Source organism: Misgurnus anguillicaudatus, chromosome 14 (genome assembly GCF_027580225.2).
Source record: "Misgurnus anguillicaudatus chromosome 14, ASM2758022v2, whole genome shotgun sequence".
Lineage (NCBI taxonomy): Eukaryota > Metazoa > Chordata > Actinopteri > Cypriniformes > Cobitidae > Misgurnus > Misgurnus anguillicaudatus.
In genome coordinates, this window is record NC_073350.2 from 21,079,748 (window position 1) to 21,106,659 (window position 26,912).

At 37.5% G+C, this 26,912-nt stretch overlaps 1 protein-coding gene across 1 annotated transcript in view; it reads left to right on the plus strand.

The window, feature by feature from the left end:
- The first annotated feature begins 351 nt into the window (after positions 1-351).
- The window catches only part of cntn2 (contactin 2), a 44,788-nt gene continuing 18,227 nt past the window's right edge, over positions 352-26,912 (plus strand). Inside the window, exons 1-13 of the mRNA XM_073876065.1 lie at positions 352-626; positions 14,760-14,865; positions 19,106-19,247; positions 20,189-20,364; positions 20,595-20,690; positions 20,773-20,985; positions 21,651-21,753; positions 21,875-22,053; positions 22,366-22,502; positions 22,789-22,918; positions 25,244-25,394; positions 25,594-25,721; positions 25,894-26,069. Of these exons, the coding sequence (XP_073732166.1) occupies positions 14,808-14,865; positions 19,106-19,247; positions 20,189-20,364; positions 20,595-20,690; positions 20,773-20,985; positions 21,651-21,753; positions 21,875-22,053; positions 22,366-22,502; positions 22,789-22,918; positions 25,244-25,394; positions 25,594-25,721; positions 25,894-26,069 (1,689 nt within the window). The 5' untranslated portion in view covers positions 352-626; positions 14,760-14,807. The remainder of the gene's footprint in view (positions 627-14,759; positions 14,866-19,105; positions 19,248-20,188; positions 20,365-20,594; positions 20,691-20,772; positions 20,986-21,650; positions 21,754-21,874; positions 22,054-22,365; positions 22,503-22,788; positions 22,919-25,243; positions 25,395-25,593; positions 25,722-25,893; positions 26,070-26,912) is intronic.

The window sequence follows — 26,912 nt, forward strand, 5'->3', positions numbered from 1 at the left end:
TTCAGATAAAAAAAGATGATTTTTTCGAAAAATGTTGTATTTTACTAACAAAGACTATTTGAATGCAACATCTGTAACCCTATATATAATTTAGACAGTATTTCCAAATAAGTGTGTTGTGACCCAGACAATGTGGTTTCCATGAGCTATGAGCATATTGTGCCATGGGGTTTCATTAGAGGTGTGAAGGGGTGTGTGGAGGGGGAGTATATTTGGGGGAGGGGCGCACATTTTACCTCCTTTGAGGAAACCTACCTTCTTTGTGGAAATACAATGCACTAAAGAAAAAGGGTTGAGTTGCATTAATCTGTTCCTCCATTTGAATCAAGCGTACAGACAGTGGGTGGGAGGAGAGAGAAAGGTGGATTGGCGCATGGTAAGAGAGGAAGTAAGAGGGAGGGGGGATGATTTTAGGCTGTTATGAAAGGAAGATAGAGACAGACGGGAAAGAGAAGTCGTGTCGCACAGACGACACATCTTTTTTGCGACAGGGGTTGCGGTTGATATAGAATAGCATTAATATCAGATTCAAGAATTGCAGTTGCTGTTATTGACGCAGGGCGTTAAAGGCGCAGCATCCTTCAGCATCAGCACCAGGAAGCATCACGCGAGCATTTTATTTCCAGGTAAGAAAGCGTTTTAAGTCCGTTCCATTCAGTCTTATTAACAGCTGCGTTTTGATCTATTGTGGAGCTTTTATGTTGTATCGGACGACACGCGTTGTGTTTATAGACTGCTGTGAGAATCCCAAGCGTCCCATATCATATATAAAGGGATTGCGCAATAGATGTCAACAGGGATTTTACTTGTGTAAAATGTCAGTAGTCTGCGTAAATACTGCGAACAGATGTTAGCATACCTGTATTAAATAAATAAGGAGTAATGTGGCAGGGTTTGTTTACTTTCTGTCACCTGTGTAAATCGTAAACTGTTAACCAAGTGCATCTGTTCACAACCACGGTTTTCTGTCATATTACTCTTTAAAGATCTAATTTGACTTTGTGTAAGCTAAACAGGTGTAAAACAAACCGTGTGCAGTAACAAAAGTAGCAAAAAGTACCATGGTATTACCGTGTTTTGACATGTGCTGTGGTAATACCATTATAAATGTAAATAAAATATGTTCAGAATTATGCTGTATCAGAGTGCCATGATATTGCATTTGATATTAATGCATCATATTAAACCGTATCACAGTACTTTTTTAATTCAGAATAAAAACTTGAGAAAATAGTTTATTAGACCAAAAAAATGTGGAAAGAAGTAGCCTATACAATATATTAAAACTGTATAGAATATATGTTGTACATTTGATTATAGTGCTAAAATGTGTTTAGTAAATATTACATTCAAACTAACACATTGTAAGGCAATTGCATTTATTACTTCTATAGAAATGTTGTAAAGATTGCAGACCCTGACGCTTGTGTCTGAACAAACTACATTCAGATGATACACAAAAGCTCCCCAAGGTCATTATCCCAAATACTACCCGCCTTACTCTGTGAATCAGTCCTCTGGAACCCAAGACTTGCTTCATTTCTGATCGTATCAGTACAATCTGTAGGATTTCAGAAAAGCCTCTTTGTTACTGACTACTGAGTAAATCAATTTTAGATATTTAGATATATTAATAAATGTTATCTCTATTTGAAAGGTGATTTTATCAGTCCATTTTTGCATTGCGTTAGTCCTTGAGTCCTTTCATCTTTCTGCGCTCTTATGCGCTACAGGCTACACCCTCCCTGTAAGAAAATACTGTCTGAATCACCAAAGATATCTGGAACATGAACTCCTATAAGAACGAATAATCTCTTTAAAATCTAAGTCATTTCTCATAGACAGCAACAAGAGGAAACAGTGAGCAAATTAAGACTTTGACTGTGAGACTTTGAAAAGGAGCCAGATATTTTTAAATCGATCTTGTCAAGTCTTGCACTATACACTCTAAAAAGACAAACGGTGCTATATAGAACCAAGACTGTTGCTTTGGATCGTGGTCGTGGAGGGGCCGTTTTTGGTGCCATGTGGCACCGGTGAAGCACCGGTGAGGCACCTGTGTGGAACCATGTAGGGGCCATGTGGAACCACTATAGCACCAAATATGGTTCTACATAGCACTATATGGTTCTACACAGGTGCTTCACTGGTGCTTCACCGGTGCTATATGGCACTAAAAACGGTTCTTCTATGATTACGAGCAAAGAACCACTTTTGGTGCTATATAGCACCGTTTGTTTTTAGAGTGTATGCTCCGATTTTAAAAAACCAAATAATGCAATTTAAAAATGTATATTTATCAAAAAAGTCATGCTAAACACCCAAGACATCCCAGAAACCAATTTTGCATTTAAAAGATGTCTAATAGCCCTCCAAACATAGCCCTGATGTCTAGGCTAAAAAAAAGGCAAAAATTAGTCAGTGAAAATTTTACCCACCTATTATGTTTGGGGTCAAATTGACCACAAAGCTACTTTGACATCTCTGAAAAATGTGCTAATTGTATTTATAAATTTTTAACCTACTTTTTGACTTTTTCTTGATACCTTTTGACTTGAAGTTACTTTTAGCCACTTTGGATACCAGCAGTGTCTGCCAAGTAAATGTACATTGTGTTTCTGTAAAACTGATCTAATGAGTGCTTTTTTACTATTAATATGTGAAAACTGAAATAAATAAAATGTTATATATTATTTTCATTACTACTTTACTTTTTTTTTACTAAATATTAGGGCTGGGCATAGATTAATCTAGATTAATCTCATACAAAATAAAAGTATTTTTTGGCATAATATATGAGTTTGTGCTGTGTGTAAATGTTTAAACACACACACACACACACACACACACACACACACACACATACATATATATAAATTTAAGAAATGCTTTATTTATATATATTTTTTATTTATATATAATATATAAAAATATAAATAAATATATATACACATGTAAATGTTTCTTAAATACATACATGAATGTGTCTATTTATATATACATAATAATTGAAGAGTTTTGCTGCAAAACGAGATAAATCCATTTTTTTACATTTTTTGTCAAAATATGTTTATTATTATGTTATCATGTTATTATTTTGTTTTATGTTGCTACTTAGCTGTATTTTTTAAGTTATGAAGGTTTAAATCAAAACAAACCAACAGCAGTTGAATTGATATGAATTGGAATGCACAACCAAAAAATGAGTTATCTCGTTTTGCAACGAAATTCTTCAATTACACACAGCACAAACTCTTATATTATGCAAAAAATTACTTTTATTTTGTATGAGATTAATCTAGATTAATCTATGCCCAGCACTACTAAATATACATTCAATTTATGTGCTACAAAAGATAAGTTTTCAGAAATTAATCTATTAAATAAAAAATTATGTACATAAAACAATTTAAAAGTTTATGCCTACAATTTCATTTTTAAACTGTTTTTAGCATATATTAAACTATTTGGGATCAATTTGACATAAAATTTGGCTAAAATTTGAACATAACAGGAGGTTTAATAGATACCCGTAGCCTAAAAATGACATAAATAAATAAATTAAACCAAACACCTTATAATTTCTGTAAACATTACATGATGTAACATCAAGTTACTTGGGCAAAAATGACATGCAACCAAAAGTTTATATGTCTATATTGAGTCTATAGTCAACATAGACAGTGAAATGACAGCTATTGCTTGTTGAGAAAGTTGACACATAAATAAAACAAATCTCCATTACCTCTATATGCACAACCACTAAACAATCAAATTTCCTTCGGGCTGCTTTCACATGTAAACAAATCTTAATCTTCCAATTGCATTTTGAAAACTGGCCAAGTAATTTGGGCAATAAAAGTAGTAAACAAATGGTAAATGACTCTGGTTTATTTGTGATGGTAGTGGAGAACCTGTCGTGAGTGTTTTAGCAATGGCAGCAATGGCCAGAGGTTAAACCTGACGGCAGACAGAGGCAGCAACAGCAAATTAAAGCTTAGTGAAGTACTGGATAAGCACACAATAGACTGCTAATGCTTACCTGCCTTGTGGCTACAAGTAGCACCATCATTGTGCTCAGGTGTTTGAACTAAACAGAGGCACCGTGACGCTGATTCAACCAAGTTCTGAATCTGCCAGGCTACAGAATGACCTAGAATTATTTATAAAATAATTCATGTAAATATAGCTTCACAATTTAATGGAATGAGGGCGTTTGCTATATCCACACAGACTCACAAAGCATTCAAAACACCTTGCTTTCAAAATAAGTTGAGTGAATGACCAAACTTAGCAAGCACAGTAACATAGATTAAAGAGATAAAGGAGATCCCAAAATCATTCACTCACCTTTTAAAACTTTATGAGTCACGCTCTGCCTATTTGCGCTCTGCATTGTATCTTTTGCAACTTGTTTAGAAATTGCAGTAAATGAGGCAGATTGATTCTCTGATTCTCAGCCTCAAAACGGTTTAGTTTACGTGCTGCTTTTTTACTGCAATGTCAAGTTTAGGACCTGAGATATAGCTCCGATCAATAAGCTTGTTTTTGCAACTGTGCAGAGGGCAAACTTGTAGGTGGTCCGCATTATTAAATTGTTTATATTGTGAAGTGAGCATATATGATTGTTCAAATGACTCACTGCTCAAAATGTTTCATAAAATAACCTTAAAAAGTATTTTATGTGGAAACATGATGATGAATTGGTTTCAATTAAGTAAAATATATTATTAACATAATCTTTATTTGGTAAAAACAATGAAAGTTGGTCAGTGTTAAGTCATATACAGCCCAAAACACATTTAATTGATTGAGATAATGCTACTTTATTAGCCCAGGGTGCTCAGACATACACTCTTAAAGGGGACATATCATGAAAATCTGACTTTTTTCACGTTTAAGTGCTATAATTGGGTTCCCAGTGCGTGTATCAACCTAGAAAATGTGTAAAAGATCAACCCAGTAACTTAGTTTTTGTAAACCATTCTTTGCAAGCATGTGAAAAATACATAATTGAAATTTGGCTCCCCTTGTGAGGTCAGAAGGGGATAATACCGCCCCTTAATCTGCACTATCCAACCACGACACTGACATTTGGTGCAGACATCAGCTCATTTGCATTTAAAAGGACACACCCAAAACAGCACATTTTTGCTCACACCTACAAAGTGGCAATTTTAACATGCTATAATAAATTATCTATATTTTTGAGCTAAAACTTCACATACGTACTCTGGGGACACCAACAATTTATTTGACTTCTAAAAAATTATTTTAAAGGGTACCTAGACTATGAAGCTAAAATATTCTATATTAGCCTGTACTTCAAAAAAGCCCACCATGTAATACTTATTTTAACCTATGGAGGCCTATGACCTATGAAGTAATGGTTGTTGCAAAATATTTCTACAGTTCACTATAGTAAATACTATGGGAGCTACTTTTTTTTTTACAGTTTTTCACAGTTTCTTCACTGTCTTACTGTACCTTTCAGATCGTATTTTTGATAATTTAATTTTGTTCATATTTCATTTGTATGATTTATTTCATTTATTTGTATCATTTATGTTACATATTGAATATTGAAAGGGCTGAACTGAAGATGTTGATGTTTTCGTATATTTAATGGCATGCAGGTGTCAAGGCCACATAAAATGTTTACCTATCATTGTTTCTGGATAATAACCTGGGATAAAAATTATTTTAATGTAAACAAGGTGCATGCTGTAGCTTTAAATACCATTAGACAACATCACTTTATATTATTCTTCCAAATTTCAATTTTAGTATAAGTGCTAAACAGACACAAGAGGGGCTGAATTAACCCTCTCATGGATCATTGATGAAGTGAGAATAAGATGCATCTACAGTGATGTGAGAATCTGTGTTAATGTGAGATCAAATGAAATTAGTGTGGGAGCTGGAGGTACATTCCTGTCCAGCTTTTGAAATACGATCCTTTACAAAACCATGAACTCATGAGATTAGTATGAGATGCTTACTGCAGTAAAACCTGAACTGAAGTGTGTTATATATTTGAGTGGTGTGTTCATTTTCAGGTCAGGACCATGCCCTTACTTAACCTTAATCTGCACATATTCAGAGTCCAGCCTTTCAATGGGAGTGCCAATAAAATATCTGATCAAATAGAAAGGCATAGTTCACAAGGTCAAAGGTCCGGCGTCTTTATAAGAGGGTGATAAGGTCAAGCATCTTCACATCTGCTGGATTATGGGGTAATAGTTAAGATCTGTGCTTCAGAAAGAATGACCGGGCCTGTGTGTGAAGAAGGAGGTATTAAATGAAAAGGAAAGTTTCTCGTTTCTCTTATCGCTGCTGTGAAATACTCCAGTACAGATGAGCTTCTGTTTTGTATCCTGCAATGAGCACTTATGGCATATAGAGCAGTCATTGTTCTCCTCCATTGAGTGCTGCAGATGTTGTATCTGTCAGTGAGAACATGGCATGCAACAATTGGAGTCATTGGGCATCATAATTGCTGCCTCCCTCGGCACGGCCATCCACAACTCCGTCATGTGTTTCAATGGGTCTTATCACAGTAAATGTGGAATAGAGACGGTCCTCTGTGCAATTTCTCTTGGTTTCTTTATAGGGTAGATCAAGCCTCTGGTTATGTGTGATTCTATCTTTGATTTTTTTTATGTGTCAGAGACTTTAGTTGTTGTATTAAATAATTTTTAAATCAATACGGTAGACATATGCATTTGCGGTTTAAACAAGGTTTACAGCTGAAGTAGGTTCACTATTCTCCACAGGACCTAATTGAAACCACAAACCATAATATCCTTCTCTAAACATTTTCTAAAAATATGCACAGTGAATCCAGAATTACATCTATCAGTTTGAAACCTCATTCTTTACTAGACTATTCTCCCCTGAGATACAGGATGGAGGAAAAGACTATAATCAGCCTTTCACCAAATTTTAAAGTCTTTTCCACTCAAAAGGATAAGCATATCATTGTCCTCCATGAAGTGAGCCAAGCTATTACAGGACTTTTCATCTTGGCAGGCTGTCAACACTCGCAGACTATCATGTTGATATTTTAGTTACAGCAGGGATAGAGGGTCTACACCAGGCAGTTTATCTTTCTCTGGTCTGTCTCGTGAGTATGACACATGGCGGTGACCTTATAGACCCAGACTGGCACCATGTTACGTACCATCTGCAGGGCATGTGGAGGAAATGAGGTGACATTAAAAGGGGATGTAAATCAGGACAATTAAAACAGGTGGTGCACAATCTGCTGCTGCCGAATCTGTGCATTATGCATACAGTGTATATGTCTTGAATATTCAGTGACCGCAAAAATATATTTGGACACTTCAGGACACTAATACTCAAAATATTTTCAGTTAATTTTACCAACAGGTCGCTGCATAATGTTACAGTATCTATAAATTCAGTTGCTTTCAGGTTCAAACAGATGCCAATTCTTTATGTTAACTTGCACACAATTTGCTCAATCTGACTGAATTTAATCAAATTGAAAGTTACGGCAATACAGTTTACATGCACCATAAACATTGCAATCTGATTAAAATGTTAGTTTACATGTACATTCTATATCATCCAAACCAAACCTCTGTGCAAGCGCACAGCCAGGGTTGCCAGATTCTCGTATCAAAACCATCCCAATGGACATTCAAAACTAGCCCAAAAAAGACTATTCTCAGCCCAAATGCCAATAACTAAAAAACCAAATACTTTTTAATCTTTACCTGCAGAAACAAACCGCTCCAATAGTTGTAAAAAAGTGGAAAATCTGGCGTCAAACTGAGCCTTGTTTGTAAAGCAATCCTCTCCGAAATACAGCCAGGGAACAAACAAACTCATTCGCAATGATATCAGTTTAAACAGTAGCCCAAATCTGAACTCGAAAAAAGCAGAGGATTTGGCAACGCTACGCTGCACACAGCATCTCTTGTCAAGTTTATTTCTGGATAAATGTACAAAGCTAAATTGAAGAAAGTTGTTCTTAAGGCAAGGAAAACACAATTTTCGAAAGCCACAACGTTATTTTATTGCTTTTATGTAGCCACTGTTATGAAAGTAGACATGAACGCTGCAGAATGCACTGTGCATGACCCCATTACCTTGATAATGCGTGTTGCCATTGCCTTGCTATTGCATGTTTCTGTGACGAAAATCATGTGATACGTAAATAGGAGGTAAATAATGTCATCCAACATGTTGATGTCTTTCTTTGTTCAGTCGAGAAGAAATTGTGTTTTTTGCGGAAAACAGTCCAGGATTTTTCTCATTTTAATGGACCCCAACACTTAACAGTTTTAATGCAGTTTAAAATTGCAGTTTCAAAGGACTCTAAATGATCCCAAACGAGGCATAAGGGTCTTATCTAGCGAAACGATTGTCACTCTTGACAAGAAAAACAAAAAATATGCACCTTTAAACCACAACTTCTCGTCCTCCTCTGGCTGTGTGACAAGCCAGCGCGACCTCACGTAATTGCGTAGTGACGTAGAAAGGTCACGTGTCACATGAAACGCACGTTTGCGGACCATTTTAAACAATAAACTGACACAAAGGCATTAATTAGTATCATTCGATCGACATACAACGTCGTAATGGTCCTCTTTCTTCACACTTTTCGTTTCGATACATCATCCTTGACCTCGTCATCCTTGACCTCGTCATCCTTGATACGTCACATGATGACATATTTATGTGAGGTCGAGCTGGCGTGTCAGGGACCGAAGGAAGACGAGAAGTTGTGGTTTAAAAATGCATATTTTTTATTTTTCTTGCCAAAAATGACAATCGTTTCACTAAGACCCTTATGCCTCGTTTGGGATCGTTTAGAGTCCTTTGAAACTGCAATTTTAAACTGCATTAAAACTTTTAAGTGTTGGGGTCCATTAAAGTCCATTAAAATGAGAAAAATCCTGGAATGTTTTCCTTTAAAAAACATAATTTCTTCTCGACTGAACAAAGAAAGACATCAACATTTTGGATGACATGGTGGTGATTAAATTATCTGGATTTTTTTTAAGAAAATGGACTTATCCTTGAAGTAAAAGTGGCCCCCCACTTTAAACGTTTGGATGTGGTGTTGCAGCGTTAAAAGTTCAACTTTTCTAATAATTATTGGTAAATGAACTCGGACTTGGCTCTGATCGAGGGTTAGTTATACAAAATCCAAAATGCCGGAATTATTTTCATGTCAGAAATAATAACATGGATATACGTGCTTCCTATTGGCCGATTATATCATATACATGTTTTACTACTTTGGACAACCAGAAATTTATATTAAAAAAATCTAATATTTGTATTTAATTATCTGCATATTCTTATTTCTGTAGCCAATGTATTTTCCTGAAATTTTGCAACATATTTGAATTAAGCACATTAGCACTATGGATGTAGGAAATCTGAGTCAACAGAGATCTTGTTTCAAACATCCATGAAAGTCAGTGAAAAACAGCATTTTGAGCCGACTGCTTCCTTCACCACTGCTGTCTAAGGCCATGTGTTGTATCCAGCCTCAGCATTTTCCCCTGCACATATGCTTCAGTGCCTGTGTTTGTCCTTTGTGGTGGCACCAATTACAGTGACTGGGACAGAAAGGTAATCCTGAAGTACATTATGTGACAGCTCAATATATATTATATGCCCTGTGCAACCAATCAATGTTCTATACAAGCAATGGTTCTTCTATATATTTTCTTTATGCACATGCAAAGATTATTATGACTGTAATAAAATACTATGGTGACAGTTAAATAGTTCACATAATAATTAGCATCTTTCATTCAAGATAAAGCTTTTGCATAGCTTTCTAAGCCTCGTTTTATTTCATTTCAGTACACAACGGCACAGTCCTAAGAGGTGATGTGTCATCAAAGTCAGTGAGCTCTTGTGTGGTGCATTTGTAGACACCTGAGTGTTGAGTTACCTACATTGGAAAAATCTATAAATAGTAACAAATCGAATGCCATTATTTGAAGGGTGCTGGGTTAAAAATAAAAAGATAAATAGATGTCCAGATGAATGTACTTTATACACTGTATGGCCTATTAAGTTTTGGGGGAACACATAATTAACCTCTTTGCAATTATATAGATCTTCCCAAACAAACATTTTTAATAGAATGGGAGCTTTTTTGTTTCGAATTCTGTCCAAAGCGAGATCTGTAAACAAGTGATTTACTAAGTCTGGTGTGGATAAGCTTGATAGGCCTGCACAAAGCCCAGAGCTGAATTTCACTAAACACCTTTGGGATTAAAAATGGTTTACACCTTTGGGATGAACAGGAACACTGATTGAATACCCAACATCAGTGGCTTATGCTAATGGGTGTGAAATTTGAGGACCTTCAGCATATGATCAGATAAACATACCACGCAATCTGTTTCATTTAACTATATAGATAGTATAGCTGTTTGTATAGCATAGCTGTATATGGCCTAATAAATCTATAGACCACAGTAAGCTTGGTTGAGCTCTCCCAGTAGTATCTGTTAATTACTCATTGCTGTTTAAACTTTAATTATTCTCACTACTTTGCTTTATTTTCGTGGTTCATGGATTTAGGACTTAATGGCATAGTCATTATAATGATTAGGTTTAATGTACCCAAGATGTTCAATAAGTGCACGCTTTGTGTCACTGTTTAAACACTCTCATGCAGTGACTCATTGCTCTGAGCAAACGCGCTGAATGACAAACAGTCACTAACAAACAGTAATAAACTGCCATGAATACTCATGACAGGGAACCCATGATGTTAAACCGCATGTGTTTACATAACCTATAGGTTTAGATTTTCTATGGGATGGCCTATGAGACACTGTTTAATCTTTTTTCTTCGTAGAGAATTGGAAAGGGAGACACCTGCGAATGCAATGCACGAAGTCAGCCAGAAACCAATACAGTTTTTTTTATCTTTTTTTTGCAAAGAAAATAAATGGGCTTTACCAGCATAGATTGTTGTTATAATTCCTCCCACTATGCAGTTTAAATCCCAGCTATCAAGTGCTAACTTTATCTGCAAACTGGAATTGCAAACACTGAATATTTATTCAGTGACAAGGCCATGACTTAGAGACACTAAGCCATACATTTTATATCAGGATTGGATTGGTTCAATGAATACCAATTTGATGTCCTTTTCGATTTTTCTGGCCCTCAAGATATTTCTGCAGTATCAGCAAAATGTACAAAAAATGTTGTTTGGTTGTAGGCCAAGTTTGATTTGTTTACTTTCAATTCACCTGTTTAAACTTCAAAGATATAAGGTAAAACTGACTTTTTGGCTTACGGGCCAGTGTTTTACAAAGTCACAAGCCAAGACTGATCTCTTTCGCTAACAAATTACACTACACTGTCAGAAAAAATGGTCAAAAATGGTCCCAAGCTGTCACTGGGCAACCCTGTATCACGAAATTATGTACCTATAGTCACGTAAATTTGTGAGTCTTTTCCGTGACACTGACACGTTTTTCCGACTTTTTCTGTGAACATTTCACGCATTTCTGTTTACGTGTCACTGTCACGTATTTGTTACTCAACTGTTTTTGTCCTATTTTCAAACCATTGACGCTTCGGTTTGGGTTAGATTTGGTGTTTGCATTAGGATGTCACTTTAAGTATTGGTTTATACCTTTTTTCATAATTTTTAAAAATATTTTCTGATTTTTAAACCATTGTCGCCTGGCATTAGGGTTAGAGTTGGGTGTAAATCTAACCCTAAACCGAAGCGACAATAGTAAGAAAATAGGACAAAAGAGTTGAGTAACAAATACGTGACAGTGACATGTAAACAGAAATATGTGACATGTTCACGCAAAAAGGCGGAAAAACGTGTCAGTGTCACGGAAAAGACTCTGACTTTAGGTACGTAATTTCGTAGTAATGGGTTGCACTGGGGCAGTACATTTTAAAAGGTACCATTTAGGTACATACATGCATTTAGTACCATTATGTACCTTTGAGATACTAATATGCACTCTTTGGTACCGCCCCCTTAGTACAGGTGCCCAAAAGGAAATGCACAAAAAGTTATCGCTAGACTGCTTTAAAATTCTTTTGATGTATTTTTGACTTCTGGCTTAAACAGGCCACCTGCTGGGAAAGATCCATTTTGGGGGGTTTGTCCCATTAGCAGATGTCAGGGTGACAGTAAAAGCTCCATTGCTCCAGGCAGTCCCTGGGACCTACAAATAACATGACTTATTATAGAGAAAAAGAAGTACTGAGACATGAATATGTGATGATAGGAGTGCTGGGGGAGCTGCAGTGAAACGTTATTAGCTGTATGCATGTTTCATTTGCCTGTTAGGAGTAGATTTACTGTATATTTCAAAAGTTCCTTTAGCGAAAGTCATTTCCTTGGGCGGCCATCTTGGTAACACCCTTAGGCTTTCTATAAGTAAAAGGCATAGAGCCAATATTTATGTGATTGAGGAAGGACTCAATCTCCATTAGTCGAGATTATGTTATATTAATAAAATTAGTAAAATTTAGGAGTATCTTGCGAATTGCTTAACTTATTTTTTATTAAAGCCAATTTGATATAATGTAAAATAAGTTTAAATAATCTAAAAAGATGTTGTAATGACTTATTGAGCATATTATTTTTTATAGTGAATACATTCTTATGATAATGGTTTCAAAAATGTAGTCCAAAGAGTGAAAAAATAAAGTTTCTAATATGGCTTCACTTTAATTTTAGTTTTGGCAATTGGTGTGTTCAGTGACATGCTGGCTTACATTTACCGTGGTGCACCACGCAGGCTTCCATCCATGTCCACACAGTATGAAATGGGCACATCAGGCATTGCAAAATCTTGTTTGCTCACAGATCATAATGTGCTAGGCAGAGGGAAGTAAAAAAAGCTGACAATATACAGAAACAGTGCCTAAGAGCGCAGTCAGGTGACAGTCGGCATCTCGTTTAATGTAATTAAGGAATTTCTCTGATGATAGTCAGTTTCTCTCCCTTTGGAGCCTCTCAAATGACTGTTGGGAGGCATCCAAAGGGCCATTTTTGTGAAAACGCATCACAAACGGCACATCTGTGCTGACTCTTTGTGGTTGTTTGCCTCGCCCACAGTCTCGTCTGACTTAACGGGATGCACAGAGCAGCGGCCCATGCAGCGACTGGCATCACTGGAGCCAGGAAACACATACAGTTGCCAATTACGGGGCTTGGGGGCTATGTTGCACAGCAGAGGAAACAATCCTGCAGAGATAAAGCAGATGCGAGGTCTGGATGGCGAACAGTGCAAACCAGCTGCCGTCTTGTTATTTTAGCCGTATAAGACGATTTGACAGTTTGGGTGACCCTGTTATATACAGTAGGGCTTTGCCTCAGAGGCATCCATTAGCAGGTGACAGGATTCTGGTTGTTTGAGGAATTTTGGTCCATTTTCTTAAAAAAAAATCCAGATAATTTACTCACCACCATGTCACCCAAAGTGTTGATGTCTTTCTTTGTTCAGTCGAGAAGAAATCATGTTTTTGAGGAAAACATTCCAGGAATTCTTTCATTTTAATGGACTTTAATGGACACCAACACGTAACAATTTTAATGCAGTTTTAACAGAGTTTCAAAGGACTCTAAACAATCCCAAACGAGGCAAAGGGGTCTTAGCGAAACGATTGTCATTTTTGACAAGAAAAATAAAAAATATGCACTTTTAAACCACAACTTCTCATCTATCTCCGGTCCTGTGACGCGCCAGCCCGACCTCCTATAATTGCTTAATGATGTGGAAAGGTCACGTGTTACATATTGTAAACGCACATTTGCGGACCATTTTAAACAATATACTGACACCAAGACATTAATTAGTATCATTCCACATACAACAACGTCGGAACGGTCCTCTTTCTCCACACTTGTAAACACTAGGGTGTAGTTTCGCATAAGTCCTCAGTGACCTCTTGACGTCATGACGTATTGCGTCACAGTACCTGAGATAGACGCCACGATAAAAGTGCATATTTTTTATTTTTCTTGTCAAAAATGATGATCGTTTCGCTAGATAAGACCCTTATGCCTCGTTTGAGATCGTTTAGAGTTATTTGAAACTCCGGTGAAACTGCATTTTTAAACTGTATTAAAACTGTTACGTGTTGGGGTCCATTAAAGTCCATTAAAATGAGAAAAATCCTGGAATGTTTTCCTCAAAAAACATAATTTCTTTTCAAATGAACAAAGAAAGACATCAACATTTTGGATGACACGGTGGTGAGTAAATTATCTGAATTTTTTTTAAATGGACTAATCCTAAACTAAAGCAACCGAACGGGCATCGTCACAACGATTGATACGAATCTTTTCGGCTTTGAAATTCGAAATGGACACAGCAGAGAAAGGGATTTTAACACAACAAAAGGCATGATTGATTCACTCTGGTGAGGTGGTGTGAAGCATATAAATCTGTTAATATCTGTAGCTGATTCATTGCGGTAAAAAACCAAAACATTCTGCATCAGTATTTTTGTCGTTTTTAATCAGAAAATTTTTGAATAAAGTCCCATTGCAAATAGTTTGAATGCAGTAACATAAAGCCAAGATTTATGTTTAAAAAGAAACTCAGTGTATGTATGAGTCAGACACAAAGCCAAATTATCCATGAGCTTATATTAGCAGAAGGAAGCGCACCTCACTATCAGGTTGGCTGCAGACCATAACCTCGATCTCAACAAAGGAAGTAATTATTTAGATGTTTTTAGTGAGTCATCTTTCTTTCTTTCTTTCTCTCCAGGAGCTGACAGACCTTCATCTCTCATCAGGGTGTGGTTGCAGTAGGAGGATGAGGAGTCTGTTGTGTCTGCTGTCTATCAGCTCTCTTGCTCTGAGCTATGCAGTGGGTAAGTGTGCTCTGATCTTTTGTCTCCTATCATCTTATCTCATTAACAATCCCATAGCCTTAGTGGTCTCGCTAAGCTACGTCTGTCCCCAAACTTTGTTATCACTCCTCCAGTCCTATTCCCTGTGCTCCATGTTCTTGTTAAAACATCATTGAAATGTACAATGTCACTTTGATGGCAGGTAATGTGTCTGACATACATGGTTTTAAGGCTGGGGGTCCACAAATGAATTATTCATTCTGTTATTTTAGATCAGTGGGCAGAAGGGATTTGATTTACTTGAGAGGTGTTTTTGCCGGCTGAAGTAATCCAGGAGCCATTAAACATTAATAAAAGTGTGGTTGTGGCCATAATGCAATTAACTTCTCAAACGGCACTCAAGTCAAAGCTCTTCTGGTCTCACAGCGGGAAACCTTTGACTGTCGGCATGAAGCATGATCTACTTTATAACAATTTCTGCCTAAGAACTGCTCACGTACTCTAAACAGGAACAGAGACCGACATGTAAAACGAGCAACCACATTTCCATAATGACACAGCGTTGTCAGTCCGCAACCATTTGAACTGAAACCACTGAAGTTGCTATAGTGCAAATGTGTGTAAACAAAATTAATGTGCATCCAAAAGTAATAAGCACCAACATAGCTCAGAAGACAAGGCAAATATACAGTTATAGTAGTGGATATATTGTTTACACTGGGATTTATTATGGTAGGTAAAATAACATAATAGGCTAGCAATAAAAGAAACAAATGCTTTGAGATCATGCTTAGACTAACAAACAAACATTCATTTTTGCAGTAATGGTCATTTTTGCAGTAATGGTATATTTATTATTGTAGATGTTCAGGTTGAATTGGCTAACAGCATAAGTACAGTGTTTTTAGTCTTTTACACAACTTTTACAAAGTGCTTATGTGAAGAGCTGTATAAAGAGTTCAAAGGAACGTAAGTGGCAGTTTTGAGTTGTTTATCCCCATAGCAGCCAACACATCATTGAATTTCGGTGTAATCCCTGAGGAGTCAAACCCTCTCCTCGCCTCCTTCACTTTCATTGCCCTAGTTTCTGTTGGGCTTGCTGAAATTGCAGACACTCTGCCAAAAGCATTTTCTTAATCAACTTAAATTTGTCTCGATTTTCAGTAATATTATACCTTAAGACAATCTTCCTTTGTTTAGTTGAGAGGAAATTTGTTTTTTTTTTTTGAGGAAAACATTCCAGGATTTTTCTATATTTAATAGACTTTATTGGACCTCAACACTTTACAGTTTAAATGCAGTTTAAAATTGCAGTTTCAATGAAGCTTCAAAAGGCTTTAAATGATCCCAAACGAGGCATAAGGGTCTTATCTAGTGAAACGATTGTCATTTTCGGCAAGAATCACAACTTCTTGTCTTGCATTATCCATGATGCATTACGTGAGGCACGTCACACGGATAGTGCAAGACAAGAATTGTTTGTGTTGCTTTTCAAAATATGTGTTTGTTGCATCATGTGAACCATGTGCATCACGTGTTTTGTCAAAATAAGTGTCACGACTGGTAACAGGAGTGAGGACGCAAGTGCTGGGTTCACCATGAAATAAATAACATTTATTAACAGAACGGAAATAAAACAACAGGCGGGTAAACACAGGAACATCCAACAGAAGGAACAGGAACAGACATGAACGTAATGACAATGACAATGATCCGGCGACAGGTGAGAAACAGACAGCAGTATAAATACATAGCACTAAACACGGAACAGGTGTGATGAATCAGTCTGTGAATAGTCCAGATGACGTAAGCGGAGACAAACAAAACATGACACGGATCACCGTGACAATAAGGGCCTGCTGCACACGCGTCAAAACCGTTTATGATAAAAGAGATGCTCACATTCACAAAATACACGCAAGACACTCCCTTAACAGTAAACTCTGATTACACATGAGATTACGCGAGTATCTGGCAAATGCGAGCGTCACTTTTATCATAAACCCTTTAGACTTGTCTGCAGCAGGCACTTATTTTGACAAGACACGTGATGCGAATAGGATCACTCGACACGCAGAACACATATTTTGAAAAAGGAACCACACACATGACGGGCTACATACATGTTGTGACGAACTTCAAAGGGCTCTAAACGTTCCCAACCGAGGCATAAGGGTCTTATCTAGCACTATCCATGTGACATGCAATGCATCATGACATGGAAAGGTCACACGTTACATATGTGAAATGTATATTTGCGGACAATAAACAATAAATATAACACAAGGACATTAATTGATATCATTTCATATGCAACAACGTCAGAATGGTCCTCTTTCTCCACACTTGTAAACACTGGGGCGTAGTTTTGCATACGTCACGCGTGACCTTTGACGTCATGACGTATTACGTGAGGTCGCGCTGGCGAAAAGTACATATTTTTTATTTTTCTTGATGAAAATGATGATCGCTTTGCTACTGTAGATAAGGCTCTTGTGCCTCGGTTGGGATCGTTTAGAGCCCTTTGATGCTGATCGTTTAGAGCCCTTGATGCTGTCTTGAAACTGCAATTTTAAACTGCATTGAAACTGTAAAGTGTTGAGTCTACTAAATTGAGAAAAATCATGGAATATATGGAATACTAAAGAAAGTAATTACTTCTCATCTGAACAAAGAAAGAAATCAACATTTTAGAAGACATGGGGGTGAGTAAATTATTGGGATTTTTTTTTTTAAAGTGGAGTACTCCTTTGAATTGCAATCAATAACTTTTGCCTATTTTTTCCATCTCTGTTTGAAACATAAAATTGCATGTTGGTTTATATACTTCTTTGTAACTAAAAAAGTTGCAAGAGAAAAGCTATTTTTCCAATAAGGTAAAAAAAATGCAAATTCAATTTGACTTTACTTTCAATGTTTAGATAATTTTACTAAAAGACAAGAACAATACAGATAACACAGTTATACATACACATTCAGACATGTTTATGCATGGAGCGTTCCACTTAATACAAAATTCCCCCATCTAAAGCAACAGAATATGCAGTCTCAAATCTATAATAAAACTTCTACATTCTTGAACGATGAAAAGCAAAATCTGAATTGCAGATGCTCACGCTGACATAAATGCACACACGCATTTAAGTCCCATATAATCCGAACGCATCTCTGACCTAATTCATAATGCATCAGATGCATTCACGACTATCTGGAGACTTTACTGAATGTCTCTAGACTCCCCAGTTCCCCTCTCTTCTGTCAAAATAGCTGAGTGCATGCAATTATATCTGACAGCTTGTATTCCCTACTGAGTTTCTCCGGGTGGAGTACGCTCCCACTCTGAGTGCAAATACTCTGCTGTTGTTGGGCACAGACATCCCTAAGGTGTCAATCTCATTGGCACCGAACACTGGCAGTCAAATGAGACCAGGAATGACAGGATTTTAATACTAAGTACTTGAGATCACTCTCAAAGGATATTTTACATTTATCGTTGTCTTTTCTTAAGTGTGATATAGACTAGTGGTTAAAGATCTATATAAGTTTGTTGGCTTCTTACATTACTTAAGGTATTAGGGATTCCCTTGCTTTGGATAAAGTTTAGTTAAATAGTTTTAAAATGGTCTTGTTTTGTATTACTGTGGTTCAGTGACATCATTAGAAGCACAATGTAATTAGTATGGTACATTATTATGGCTCGTGACTGCTCATCCGAGGGGCACTAATTCACAATAAGTTTTTGGGGTGTCATGTGTGTTGCTTGCGTTTTCAAAATATGTGTTTGTCGCGTCATGTAAACCATGTGCATTACGTGTTTTGTTAAAATAAGTGCTTGTTGCATACGCGTCAAAACCGTTAATGATTAAAGAGACGCTCACGTTCACAAAATACACGCTAGACACTCCCTTAACACTAAACTCTGATTACGCATGAAATTATGTGAGAATCTGGTAAACGCAAGCGTCTCTTTTATCATAAACCCTTTAGACGCGTCTGCAGCAGGCTCCCACCCTGACAAGACACGTGATGCACACAGGATCTCTTGATGCGCAGAACACATATTTTGAAAAAAGGAACCACACACATGACGGGCTACATACATGTTGTGACGAACTTCGCATCGAGCGCCCTTGAAAAAAGAAGTCACGGCCGCCACTGCAATCTTATCACCACTTTAAATTTCTGTCTTAAAAGGCTTACTAAAAAACAATAAATTACTATTGACATCTGACATCAGCTCTGTTTGTGTGTGTTTTTTTAGCAGGGGATGTGTGTGTGTCTGGTCACGACAGTGGGCCTGTGTTTGAAGAGCAGCCGTCTAGTCTGATCTACCCAGAGGGATTGCCAGAAGGCAAGGTCACCCTGAGCTGCCAGGCTCGTGCCAGCCCTGCTGCTATTTACAGGTACTCAGATCAGATTTGGCATTTATCAATCCAACTCAATTGGAGTTTCATGTTTTTTTACACTGCAGAAATTATTAATTTTAATCTGCATTTGTGTTGTTCTCCATAAAACATCTTGTTTTCAGGGAATTTGTTTTCAGAGAATAAATCTTGAATACATTTTGTTATTATATATTTTTGCAAAATGTATCTTTATATCTTATCCAAAGACACTTACAGGGAAATCTGTATGGTGCATTTCTTTAACCATTTCTTTAAAGGGGACATTTTACAAGACTTTTTTAAGATGTCAAATAAATAGAGTACATATGTGAAATTTTAGCTCAAAATACCCCATAGATAATTTATTATATCATGTTAAAATTGCCACTATGTAGGTGTGAGCAAAAATATGTCGTTTTTGGGTGTGTCCTTTAAAATGAAAATGTTCTGATCTCCGCACTAAATGGCAATGCCGTTGTTGGATAGTGCAGATCAAGGGGCTGAATTATCACTTTATGACATCACAATGGGAGCAAAATTCAAATTAACTATTTTTTTACATGCTTGCAGAGATTGGTTTACCAAAACTAAGTTACTGGGTTGTGCTTTTTCACATTTTCGAGGTTGATAAAAGTACTTCGGACCCAATTATAGCACTTAAACATGAAAAATGTGAGATGTCCCCTGTATCTTTAAAGTAGGTGTGTTTCCTGAGATCAAACCCATGACTTTTGCAGCACTAATGCAACGCTCTAACTATTAAGCTATAAGAACACAAAAATATTTTTCTTGTTTAACTATTTTTATTTGTTTTTAAAGACAAACAACAAAAACTGATGCTTAAAATAAGTGACAATAAGGGACACTGTATGCATACAAATTTAGTAAATTTACAGCATTTTCCATTTTTGACAGTGTTCAAGGTATTGAAATGAAATCTGGTATGTTGTTTCAAACAGGTGGCATGTGAATGGCACTGAAGTTGATATTGGAGAGGGGTCACGCTATACACTGGTTGCGGGAAACCTTGTGATTAATAACCCTCAGCATGGGAAAGATGAAGGGGCGTACCAGTGTCTCGCCTTTAACCGATGTGGCACCATTGTTAGCCGGGTTGCTACCCTCAAATTCGGCTGTGAGTACAAACCAAATGATTTTCTTCAAGTATGAAAATTAGCTTTTTGAATAAAAATATCTCAAATGAACCCTCACCAAATGTAAATAAAACACATGGTTTAAATCGGTTGTATCTGCCTCATAGATCAACTTTTTACTACAAAGGACATTGATCTACTAGGATGCCTATATTTTCCTACTTGCTTTTTCCTCCATTAAATGGCTAAACAACTTTTTTGTGCTTTCTAGACCTCCATGATTTCCCTCCTGAAAGCAGAAGTCCTCAGACAGTCCATGAAGGAACTGGAACCTTCCTTGCCTGCCAACCACCAGCTCATTACCCAGGTGTGCCTTCAAACAACTATCACCGTCCATCTTAAACTTCATCAAATCCATCAAATCTTAAAATTACATTTATGTCCACCAGCTTTGTCGTACCGCTGGTTCATCAATGAATTTCCAAACTTCATTCAGCCGGAGGAGGGCAGATGGTTTGTTTCCCAGGTGACGGGTAACTTGTACCTAGCCAATGCGAGAACTAATGACACAGGAAACTATTTCTGTTTCACCACAATTAATATGGACTTCAGCACCAAGAGCATCTTCAGCAAAGCCGTCCAACTGACAGTTTACGCCGATGGTTAGTGCAAAGCTCCATACCGTCTTTATTGTAATTAAAGGTTAAAGGTAAACACCACAGTTTTTCAACATTTTATTATGTTCTTAACTCAACTTAGACAAATTAATACATACCCATCTTTTATCAATGTGTACAATTTTAATCTTTGTACAGCGCCTCATGAATGTGTTAGGATTTAGCCAAGCCCCATTCATTCCTTAGGATCCAAACAAATGTTTTATTTTGTGCCACCATACTTACGTGTCTAACTACTCATGTAACAGTCTTTAAATAGGAAAAACAGTGTTTGGTGGCTTTTAAATGTATCCCTGTTTGGATCCTAAGGAATGAATGGGGCTAGGCTAAATGTTAACACATTCACGACGCACTGTACAAAGATTAAAAGTGCATGCATTAAAGTTGAGGTAAGAACATAGTAAAATATTGAAAAATGGTGGTGTTTTCCTTTAAGACAAATTTAAATGCAAGACATAAGAATGACTGAGTAAAGTCATTTCAAATTTCGAATTCAATGTGAAATCAAGATTGAAATCAAACTTTCATACACATATTCCCATTTTAGATAAACTATGAGACTTTACCTTGGATTTCACTGAAAGGGTAACACATATACAAATTTAATACAGCGTTCTCTCAGTTTTGTATTTTTTCCTTTGGTTCCAAAGCAAACCCAAGGAAATCTGCTCCAAAAATCCGAGTGCGTTTTCCCGCTGAGACATCGGCATTAGCAGGACAAACCACACAGCTGGAATGTTTCGCCTATGGCAAGTAAGTCCCTCTAAGCACAGATACACTTCCCTTTGGAGATGTGACTGGCTTTCATTATCACTGCTACATTGGTTTAACAATCTTTTTCTCTCCTCCCTCTTTACTTTTTTGCCACCTATAGTCCCATTCCCAAGATTCGTTGGAGGAAGGTCGATGGGTTCCTCCCAGCTAAGGTTGCCAGTGTAGACGGGCCCATCTTGGTTATTCCCGAACTGACCTTTGATGATGAGGGCATGTATGAATGTGAAGTCTACAATTCAGAGGGCCGGGAAACACATCAGGCACGCGTGTCTGTACAAGGTAGGAATACAGCTCAGTTAAATGCTGGCTGACACCTTGAAGGACAACAGGATACTAGTTAAAATCATGGATTAAAGGCCACCAATCTCCAATTTTGATTTCTTGATTTAATTTCCCTAAAAGCAAAAAACTCATTTATGCAATCTTAGCGTGACAATGTTTCTATGGAAAACGGAATAAAAATTATTTAAATTTGACTTAATGCTTTTCAAATTAAGTTAAGTGTCTTTCTCTTCTTGTCATGCTGTATAAAATAAAGCAAAGTGAATAAGCAATGATATTAATGTGTGTGTGTGCTCACTCGCTCCACAGCCCAGCCTGAGTGGCTGCAGGTAATGAGTGACTCCGAGGTGGAGATCAGTTCCGAGCTGCAGTGGAGCTGCGCAGCCGCAGGCAAACCGAGACCCGCCATCCGCTGGCTGCGTAACGGACAGCCGCTCCGCACACAGGTCAGCCACAAATACTTTGCAGTGTGATCTTCATCACACCGTGTGCATTATCAGACTCGAACACAACCACTAACTCATTTAGGAAAACTCATAATTTCTCGGGGGCAGCAAGGTGTGACAGTGAATAACTTGCTCATTATCTTTGTGTAACTGAAAGTGTGTCAGAGATGGAGAGGAGAAATTCTTGCATGGCCCTCTGCTGGTGTTAATGGTGCATGTACAGCATATCTCTGCTTGCATGTTGATAAGTGTAGGAGAATCTGATTTTACACTTGCTTGCATGCAGGACCGTGTGGAAGTGAATAATGGGCGACTTAAGATCAGTAACCTTGCCCTGGAGGATTCTGGGATGTATCAGTGTGTGGCCGAAAACAAACATGGCACCATTTACTCGAATGCCGAGCTTCGTGTTCAAGGTGCGCTAAAATTTAAAAAACTTTAAAGATGAAAGAAGTGTAGGCCTGTGTATGAAAACTTAAAATTGTATTTACTGTGAAATATATAAATATTATATACACTGCAGGGAATGAATTTCTTGCTTGGTATTTTTGTCTTGTTTTCAGTAAAAATATCTAAAAATCCTTAAATTAAGATGTATTTTCTTGATGAGCAAAATGACCTAGGAAAATAAGGCTAGTTTTAAGACAAAAAAAACAAAATCTAAGCGAATTGGTGCTTAAAACAAGCAAAAAAATCTGCCAATAGAATAAGAAAAATTTGAATTAAGTGTTTTTAAAAAAAGTTAACTTATTTTAAGTATTTTTTACTTAATCCATTGGCATATTTTTTTTGTTTGTTTTAAGCACTAATTTACGTAGGGGCGGTTTCCCGGACCGGGATTGGCTTAATCCAGGACTAAGCCTTAGTTTATTTAGGAAATATAACTAGTTAGAACAAACATGCCTTACTAAAAACATTACCTGTGTGCATTTTGAGGTAAAACAAAGGGCACTGATGTATTTTAAGATATGTCAGTGCAAATTGTTTTCAGTTTGGAGAGCTCTTAAAAGTGTTTTAGTCTAGGACTAGTCTAATCCCTGTCCGGGAAACCGCCCCATAAAGTTTATATTTTTTGTCTAAAAACTAGACTTATTTTTCTAGGTCATTTTGCACATCAAGAAAATATATATTAATTTAAGAATTTTTTTGATATTTTTACAGAAAACAAGACAAAAATACTAAGAAAGTAATTTTTTGAAGTGTATTAGCTTTGTGCAAACGCATATCTTAGATCTTTTGTTATTTGTGAAATGCAATATAATATACATAACTATGTTTTCATTGGTGTATAAAGACCTTTCATAATGAACCGTTATGTTTTTATTACCTTAGTATGAGACATTTTTATCTACATACACTCCGAGTCCCCTTACAAAGAAGTCGCTAATTTGCGGCACTATGTTTCTACATTAGCCCTGAAACTGCTTTACATTTTGTCACTATGTTGTCTGAGACGACAACTTGTTTGTCCTGTGGTGGCTACCGTAGCTTCTCTATGTGCTTCGAAAGAGTGGATAGCGGTAGACATAGGCCCTGTCCCAAATGGCACACTCCAGATTTGTGGACTTCCTCACTTTGATGACATCATGTAGTGCAGACTTTAGGGACCCTTGATGCGAGTCCACGTGGGTGATCCGGAGTTGTATTTTGGGACAGGCTTGAGCGTCACACCAGAAATAGGAAGAGGCCCTGTCCCAAATGGCACACTCCGTACTTGTGGTCCTCCTCAGAGTCAACACTTTGATGACATCATGTAGTGCAGACTTTAGGGACCCTTGATGCGAGTCCACGTGGGTTATTCGGAGTTGTATTTTGGGACAGACTTGAGCGTCACACCAGAAATAGGAAGATGCCCTGTCCCGAATGGCGCACTCCGTACTTGTGGTCCTCCTCAGGGTCCACACTTTGATGACATCATGTAGTGCAGACTTTAAGGACCCTTGACGCGAGTCCACGTGGGTGATCCGGAGTTGTATTTTGGGACAGACTTGAGCGTCACACCAGAAATAGGAAGAGGCCCTGTCCCAAATCAAATGGCACACCCCGGACCTGTGGACCTCCTCAGAGTCCACACTTTGATGACATCATGTAGTGCAGACTTTAGGGACCCTTGACGGGAGTCCATGAGGGTGCACCGGAGTCGTATTTTGGGACAGAATGCCGGAAATAGGAAGAGAAGTTGCCCATCAGTGTGAACTCCTCCCATCCGTCGTCTGATTGGTCTTATTGCTCTTATTGCTCTTTCACAAGGACGTCTGGGTTGGTAAAGTGCGTGAAGCCCGCAGCAGTGTGGGCTTTGCCGAAGACCGCATCAAGGATGCAAACGGGGCGCTGATGAGCACACTTCAAGAGTAAAAATGACAGATGGGACACCCACAGACTCGTAAACTAAGCGAGCACACGCAATTTAAGGCCACAAAAGTGAGAGACAGGATTTGGGACAGGGCCTTAGCCATTGGTTGCAATTTTCCAACCTCACCACTAGATACCGCTAAAATCAACACAATGCACCTTTAAAGGGTGTGTTGCTGTGTCTAGGTTGTACTAATTTGATCAGAGGTGATACATGATACATATAATCAAAATATTATTACATAAGCTTTGACATATTTCTCTTGATATCAACCCCAATGCACTTCTAGCCCTCCTCCATCCATATCTGACCCAATGTTATTTGTGTTTCTTCTGCATGCTCACTGTGTGGTTGGCCCTTCATGCCCTGTTCTTTTGCCCCATTTCAGTCCAGGCTCCAGATTTCAGGTTAAATCCGGTACGTAGGCTGGTTCCTGCTGCCCGTGGAGGACGGGTTAAAATGGAGTGTAAACCTCGTGCAGCTCCTAAACCTACTCTCTTCTGGAGTCGTGGCACAGAGCTCCTGACCAATAGCAGCAGGTAGTACAGTCATACAGTTTTAAAGTCCCCCTGTGTTAAAAAATCAAGTTTATATATTTGTATTTATAGATGAACGAAGATGAGTTTTAAATGATAAAATTATCGACTACAGGGGGACTTTATTGTTTATCATTTCAGAGCGTAACAAACTGACTTCAGAGAAAGTTTTTAAAAAGACGATGTGATTATCTCTCTCCAGGATAACAGTCACTCCAGATGGGATTCTGTGGATTTACAATATCAGTCGGGCTGATGAAGGGAAGTATACCTGCTTTGCAGAAAACTACCTGGGCAAAGCCAACAGCACAGGACACCTGTCTGTTAGAGGTAACATTAAAGCGCTTGTTTATAGCGCTACTGGTTAGCACTTCAACCTGACATCAGTGAAAGCATTTACATGCATGATGCAAACCAAACCATTTTTGTAATGTTCATATTTTTCTATCAGCATTGTATGAGACACACTGTGTCTGACAGTGTACCTGATTTTCCCAAACAGATGCCACCAAAATCACACTAGCGCCCTCTAATGCAGACATCAATCAGGGTGAAAATGTCACCCTGCAATGCCACGCATCACATGACACTTCTATGGATCTCACCTTCACCTGGGCCCTCAATGGGGTTCTGCTAGACCTAGAGGAACCAAATGGACACTATCGTCGCATGGAGGGGGTGAGGATGTGTTTTTATTAAAACAGTATTTTCAAACCTTGTGTCAGACACAGAGTGGAGTATGCTTACATTTACATTACTGTACATTAATATCTATGCATCTGACAGACCTTTTATCCAAAGCAGTGTACATTCATAAGTATGTGTTAACCCACAATCTTTTGCACTGCTGACCCAAAGCTCTACACCAAGCCAACAGGAACAACAATATTGTTTGCTTGGCATTGGTTTATATAGGCTTATAAGGCTGCACTACACAACCATAATATTCGGTTTAAAATTATGTATTTCTGCAATAACGTTAGTAGTGCTTTCTAAGGCCCAATAGTGTCTAAAAAACCCCAGGACATCTTAGCAGACACCTAGCCATTGTGGCCTTGGATTTTAATGGGCAAGTTTCCTAAAATGTAAACAAATAAAGTACTAAATCTGAATTTATATTAATTTATTACCACCAGTCATGACTGCGCTCACATTCAGAGATTAATTTTAATAGGATTTACTTCAAAGTAAATCCCTTTTACATTTAATATTTTATATAGCTATTATACCTTTTAACTTAACTGGAGAGTCTATTTTAAAATCCAATTTCGAGTCTCCAGATTAAGCAACTAATAAAAACACAATAATCGGTCTTGTGAAGTTGAAGGCTAATAGTTTTTAAAGGGATATTCCAGCAAAATATCAAAATTACCCCATGATTTACCTCAAGCAATCCGAGATATATTTGTCAATCATCTTTCAAACGAACACTTTTGGAGTTATTTTAGTAAATGTCCTTGCTCTTCCAAGCTTTATAATAGTATGAAACGGGGATCAGGAAACAACTTCTGACTTTAAAAC